Source organism: Leptonychotes weddellii, chromosome 1, assembly GCF_054177405.1.
Source record: "Leptonychotes weddellii isolate Sample4059 chromosome 1, ASM5417740v2, whole genome shotgun sequence".
Classification (NCBI taxonomy): Eukaryota; Metazoa; Chordata; class Mammalia; order Carnivora; family Phocidae; genus Leptonychotes; species Leptonychotes weddellii.
In genome coordinates, this window is record NC_138369.1 from 130,257,760 (window position 1) to 130,264,844 (window position 7,085).

The following is a 7,085-nucleotide window of genomic DNA, read 5'->3' on the forward strand; positions in this document are numbered from 1 at the left end:
ACTTACTGTGGTGAGCCTTTCAAAATGCGTATAATTGTCAAATCACTACGTTGTACACGTGGAACTAATATATGTCAATTATATTTCAATTAAACATTTTTTTAAAAAGGAAAAAACCCTAAGGACTCCACCAAAAAACTATTAGAACTAATAAGTGAATTCAGTAAAGTTGAAGGATACAAAATCAGTATACAGGTATCTGAGGTGTTTTTTTGTGTTTTTTTTTTTTTTTTTTTTAAGATTTTATTTATTTGAGAGAGAGAGTGAGAGTGCACGAGCAGAGGGAGAGGGAGAAGCAGATTCCCCTGCTGAACAGGGAGCCTGATGAGGGTCCTGGGATCATGACCTGAGCCACCAAAGGCAGATGCTTAACTGATTGAGCCACCCAGGTGCCCCCATGGTGTTCCTATACATAGATAAAGTAGCAGAAAGAGAAATCAAAAAAAAATCCCATTTACAAGAGCATCAAAAGGAATTAAATAGCTAGGAATAAATTTAACCAAGAAGGTAAAACATCTGTGTACTGGAAACTGTAAGACTGATGAAAGACGCTGAAGATGACCCAAGTAAATGAAAAGATACATTATGCTCATGGATTAGCAATATTAATTCTTGCTAAAATGTCCATATTCCTCAAAGGGAACTACAGATCCAATACAATCCTTATCAAAATCCCAATAGCATTTTTCACAGCGCTAGACCACATAATCTAAAATTTGTATGGAACCACAAAAGACCCCAAATAGCCAGAGAAATCTTAAGAAAAACAAAGCTAGAAGTAATCACAATCCCAGACTTCAAACTATTATACAGAGCTAAAGTAACCAAAACAGTATAGTACCAGCACAAAAACAGACACACAGATCAATGGAACTGAGAGCCTGGAAATAAACCCACTCGTATATGATCAATTCATCTACAACAAAGGAGGCAAGAATACACAATGGGGAAAGACAGTCTCTTCAATATATGGTGCTGGGAAGATCGGACAGCTACAGGCAAAAGAACTAAGCTAGGCCGTTTTACACCATAAACTCAAAATGGATTAAAGACCTCAACCTAAGAACTGAAACCATAAAACTCCTAAAAGAAAACATTGGCAGTAAACTCTTGGACAGGGGTTTTAGCAGTGTTTCTTTGATCTCTCTCTTCTGGCGAGAGCAACAGAAGAAAAACAATACATCAAAATAAAAAGCTTTTGCATAGGGAATAAAACAATCAACAGAACAAAAATGGATGGAAGAAGATATCTGCAAATGATATATCCAATAAAGGGTTAAATTGAAAATACATAAAGAACTTGTACAACACAATACTGACAAAACAAACAATCCAATTAAAAAATGGGCAAAGGACCCAAATACACATTTTCCAAAGGAAGACATACTGATCATACAGGCAGCCCAGAGGCACATGAAAAGATGCTCAACATCACTAATCATCAGGGAAATGCAAATCAAATCACAATGAGTTATCACCTCACACCTGTCAGAATGGCTACGATCAAAGAGATAAGAAATAGATGTTGAAGGGGAGCCTGGGTGGCTCAGTCGGTTAAGTGTCTGCCTTCAGCTCAGGTCATGATCTCAGGGTCCTGGGATAGAACCCTGTGTTGGGCTCCCTGCTTGGCGGGGAGTCTCCTTCTCCCTCTCTCTCTGCCTGCAGCTCCCCCTGCTTGTGTTCTCTCTCTCTGTCAAATAAATAAATAAAATCTGAAAAAAAGAAAGAGATAGATGTAGAGTTTAAAAAGGGAGCCCCTGTGCAATGTTGGTAGGAATGTGAATTGGGGCAGCCACTTTGAAAAACAGTATGGAAGTTCCTCAAAAAATTAAAAATAGAAATGCTATACAATCCAGTAACTCCACTTCTGGGTATTTACCTGAAGAAAATGAAAACACCAATTTGAAAAGAAAACGTACCCCAACATTATTTACAAAAGACAAGATATGGAAGCAACCTATGGACAGATGCATAAAGATGCGGTACATATACACAATCGAGTATTACTCAGCCATAAAAAAAGAATGAAATCTTGCCAATTGCGACAACATGGAAGGACCTAGAGGGTATTTATTATGCTAACTGAAATGTCAGACAGAGAAAGAAAAATACCGTATGATTTCACCTACATGTGGAATGTAAAAAACAAAATGAACAAACAAAACAGAAACACTCATTGACACAGGAAACAAATTACTGGTTATGAGCAGGGAGGGGTTGGGGGGATGGGTGAAATATATGAAGGGGTTTAAGTGATACAAACTTCCAGTTATAAAGAAGTCATGGAGATGTAATATACAGCATAGGGATTATAGTCAATAATATTAATTAAAAAAAAATCAATGGAAGCATACCAAAATGTAAAAAAAAAAAAAGTTTCATAAGTACAGAGACTATTGTGTGAAGAACTATTTTATAATATCCTTTTCCATATAAACCATCACATTTTAATGCTAGAATGCATACTCTTATCCAACACCACCTTACTTAAAAAAAAAAAAAAAGGCAAACTTACTTAAGAATTGCTTAGTGAAGGGGTGCTTGGGTGCTTGGGTGGCTCAGTCGGTTAAGCGTCTGCCTTCGGCTCAGGTCATGATCACAGGGTCCTGGGATCAAGTCCTGCAGTGGGCTCTCTGCTCAGTGGGGAATTTGCTTCTCCCTCTCCCTCTGGCCCCCCTCCCACCCCCACCTCCACTTGTGTGCACTTGCTCTCTCTCAAATAATTTTAAAAATCTTAAAAAAAAAAAAAAAAGAATTGCTTAGTGAACCAGATCGGATCTTCAAAATTTTTTGCACCAATACGTCTAAAGACTTGAAAATTCTGTAAATATTTTTTAAGTTGCAAAAGATGTAATTTCTAGAGTGCTAAAAAATTATATTTCCTAGAACTGTTGTCACTGTTTTGAGTGAATACGATGGGATTCAAGTGCTACGGTGATTTGATACTGACCACCTCCATTTTATTTATTTTTTTTAAGATTTTATTTATTTAACAGAGAGAGAGGGAGAGTGTGTGCGCAAGAGAGCACAAGTTGGGGGACCATCAGAGGGAGAGGGAGAAGCAGGCTCCCTGCTGAGCAGGCAGCTCAATCCCAGGACCCCTTCATCACGACCTGAGCCCAAGGCAGATGCCTAACCAACTGAGCCACCCAGGTGCCCCAACCATCTCCATTTAAGAAAATATGAACATGCTGGACTATGAAAGTTGGAAAAATTTTACATTTTTGGAACTCATATTTCATCCCACTGCACAGAATTTTATTCTAACGCAATTAAGTTTATACTTAGAAAACTTTTAGTTATCACTCTATAATACTTCTCCACAATAAAATATATATAAATTCAAATTTAAAACTGTAAATTTTCTATTTCTATTAATTACCATGACCATAAATCTCTAAGTATTAAAAACTTTTGTGTTATCATTACAACTGTTACAAGCATGAAATTAATTAAAACAATTTGCAAAGTTTGATAGAAGTATAAGAATGGATTATTTTGGAAAATACTTTTCTTAGTGAGATGAAGTTCCCCTCATTTGTTTATGTGTCTACTTAAACTGAGTATTCCTTACAACTAGGAAGTTAGAGTTTAGTGTAAATTCTACTGGGTTTTTTTGGGGTGCAAATACTGAGAAATCCTGTTTGCATAAATAAGCAGATACAAAAGGAGTTCCGTTCAGCTAGGTCTCTCAATGTTTTCAACTCTTTTTTTTTTTTTTAATATTTTATTTATTTGACAGAGAGAGACACAGCGAGAGAGGGAACCAAGCAGGGGGAGTGGGACACCTCAAATCTGAGGTCAGTGCTCAGTCAGTGGGAGAGGGAGAAGCAGGCTTCCTGCTGAGCAGGGAGCCGATGTGGGACTCGATCCCAGGACACTGGGATCATGACCGGAGCCGAAGGCAGACGCTTAACGACTGAGCCACCCAGGCGCCCCATGTTTTCCACTCTTAACTACCAAAAATCATATACACACCAAGACCTAGTATCAAAATAGTCATCTATCAACTGACTTGTCAAAAAAAAAAAAAAAAAGGTCTATTTTTCTCTCTGTAGTCATTCACCTTCTCACTACTGAAGAGATGCACCATAGCATGATCCTGGATGGTGAGAATAGTCCAACCCACTTCAAGTAGTGCTTCAATCCTTTTTATAATAACCTCACAAAGTAAGGTTCCCAAAGGGTGAGAATAAACCCTTAGGTAGTGGAGGAAATTCATATGTCTTCTTGATAAATCTTCCTCTGAGGACGGAAACGTTCTCTAATCTGCACTGTCCAATGTCCCACCAGCCACATGTGATTATTTCAGTTTTATTTACTTTTTAAAAAGATTTTATTTATTTGAGAGAGAGAGAGAGAACACGAGCGATGTGGGGGGAGGGGGTAGAGGGAGAGGGAGAAGCAGACTCCCAGCTGAACAGGGAGCATGACAGTGCTTGATCCCAGGACCCCAAAGGCCGAAGGCAGAGGCCTAACCAACTGAGCCACCCAGGTGCCCGGATTATTTCAATTTTAAAATTCATAATGTTCAGTATTCATATGCGGCTAGTAGCAACTCTATTGGACAGCACATTCAGACCCTTCTATTCAGTACGGTCAGCAGCTCCGGCTGGCAGCTTGTTAGAAAGGCATAACCTCAGGCCCTGCCTTGGATCTACTGAATCAGATTACGCAGTTTAACAAAATTAGCAGGTGATTCATATTTACTCAGATTGAAACACACGTACTAGAAACCTCTAATTTGTACAAAGTTTTTTCCTTATTTTGACCAAAAAAGTGCCTCCATGAAATGTTTGTCCTCTGGCCTTCATTCTTGCTCCTGGCCACAAAGTGCACTATCAAATCCCCCTTTCTAAGCAATAGCCCTCCCAAACATTTAAGCAGCTACTAAATTCTTCCCCCATCCACCTTTTCCTTTGTCCCCCACATCTTATTTTCTCAGAGTTAAATACACAGAACTCATTGGACTATTTCTGTGCTGTCAAGTGTGCTCCAAACTGGGCTTCCTGAGTCTAGCAAAGCACATGTCAAAGTCTCAAGTCAATGAGCAGGCTGCTCTCTAGGTCCTGATAAAGGAAACTCAACTTTTCATGTTTGTGGGCCCTACTCCTGATCTCCCAGGGAAGCAAACCCTCAAAGCTTGGTTTCTGCCCAAAGCACACACTGCACAACTGATTCATTAAAAAAAAAAAAAAAGTACATTCCAAACATAAAAATTTAAAAACATCCCTGGTTCCCATTAAGATTAAAGTCATACAGCCTTCTACATACATAAGATAAAATGTGTAACTTTCTAAAATGCCTTTCATCATGGTGATTTCTAACTCTACGTAAAAATACCGTATATAACCCTGCACCAACTGTTCCTTCCCTAGAGCGCTCTCTGTGAAGATTATGTGTACCGAGCAGCTGTCCTAACTCGGGCCCGAATAAAACTCTTTTCCTTTTTTTTTTTTTTTTTAAGAAAGGTCTGTTCATTTTACATGAACGGTCCTCAAGAGCCTAACAGTTCCTGGCGTCTGGGCTTCTTACATCGACTCCCTAGGACTACAGCTTGTTAGTACGGCTGCCTGCTTGGCTCTTTTGCTCTCACCCACAGCCCAACTCCTTCACCTTCTCAACCTCCTGGTCCCCATTCCGGCCACCCAGCCCCGTCCTTCCCTTTCCCGGGCTGGCACCTGACTTAGCAGACGCGGTCGAGACACGATGCCACGCAGATCGATATAAACAGGGGAAGAGAGCCCGCTCTTCAGTACGAAGTTCCCAAACTTGAACGCCTGCACGTCGTACAGACCCGTTACCAATGACCCCAAAGCTGCTTCTGCGGCTGCCATCTCCACGCGCTCCCGGTCCCGTTCTAAACTCCAAAAAGCGCCAGGCCGGCGGCGCCCCGATGTCGTCACCCGAGGAAGCCCCGCCTCTTCCGCCGCCTCTTCCGGCGGCCTCGGGGCTCGCCGGGCACCACTCTGGTGCTTCAAGTAGCGGGGAGGGTCTGGTGGCGGAAGCGCTCCGGACGCAGCGTTTTATGTTTCAGCCTGCTGCCTGTAGATCGGGTCGCAGGAGTTCAAAGCTCCGAATACCTAGATTGACCTCCGAGTCATAAAGCCGAGCATCTCTAGAGAGATTGTTTAAATCCTGCCCGTTTTATAGCTGAGTGTCCCCGTAATTATCGCCTGTAGTTATTTGCCAGTATTAGTCACGACTCTTCCTCTCTCATACCCCTTCCTCCCCCGACCCTGGTTTCACCAAATAGACAGGTCTCGAAGACGGATCTTTACTCAATTCTTAACTAGCTTCATGGCATCTAGCACATGACAATGTCAGAGCAACTTGCACAGGGGACCATAAAGCGCTTAGCAGGTAATTGTTCATTGCCTCTTCTGTCGGAACTGTCTGTCCTGGAGGAGGACGTGTGTTTATTCCCGTCAGCTCAGCTGCTTGGTAGGTAGTAGTTAAGTGTACAGCAGATGAGGAAGGGAGGGAGGAGAGTAGAGGAGGATGAATAGCTCCGTATCAAGGTTATCCAGGAGGATAATTTTGCCAGCCAATCTGAAAATCCAAGCGTATTTGGTCTTTACAAATAAATCCCTTAAAGTGGGGGAAATCCCCATTAAGTGTAGAAGGCAATACTTTAAGGGAAATAACCCTTAAAACCTTAGGGCTTGTGATGGTTACTCATTAAACCGATTCTGATTTCTGTATTTCTATATATTTTTTTTAAGATTTTTTTTTTTTTTTTTTTACTTATTCATTCGAGACACATACAGAGAGAGAGAGCATGAGCAGGGGGAGAAGCAGAGGGAGGGGGAGAAGCAGACTCCCCGCTGAGCAGGGAGCCCGATGCCATGCGGGGCTCGATCCCAGGATCCTGGGATCATGACCTGACCCGAAGGCAGACGCTTAACGACGGAGCCACCCAGGCACCCCTGTATTTCTATATTTTTAATGTATTTTCTTTGATGAGATTGTGCTGACCAGCCAGTGTGAAGAACCCATGTTTTTGAGACTTGTTTCTTATTTCAAATAAATGCAGTAAAATTTTGATGAAATAGAAGCCAAATGTTAAAACATTTTTGTTCTTA

The 7,085-nt window shown here is 41.1% G+C and overlaps 1 protein-coding gene across 3 annotated transcripts in view; it reads right to left on the minus strand.

Moving 5' to 3' along the window:
* Positions 1 to 5,900, minus strand: part of UMPS (uridine monophosphate synthetase) — a 30,654-nt gene extending 24,754 nt beyond the window's left edge. For all 3 annotated transcript variants that reach the window (XM_081832551.1, XM_081832547.1, XM_081832541.1), the window contains exon 1: positions 5,682 to 5,900. In XM_081832551.1, coding sequence (XP_081688677.1) covers positions 5,682 to 5,837 — 156 coding nt within the window. In that variant the 5' untranslated portion in view covers positions 5,838 to 5,900. The remainder of the gene's footprint in view (positions 1 to 5,681) is intronic.
* Positions 5,901 to 7,085: the final 1,185 nt, after the last annotated feature.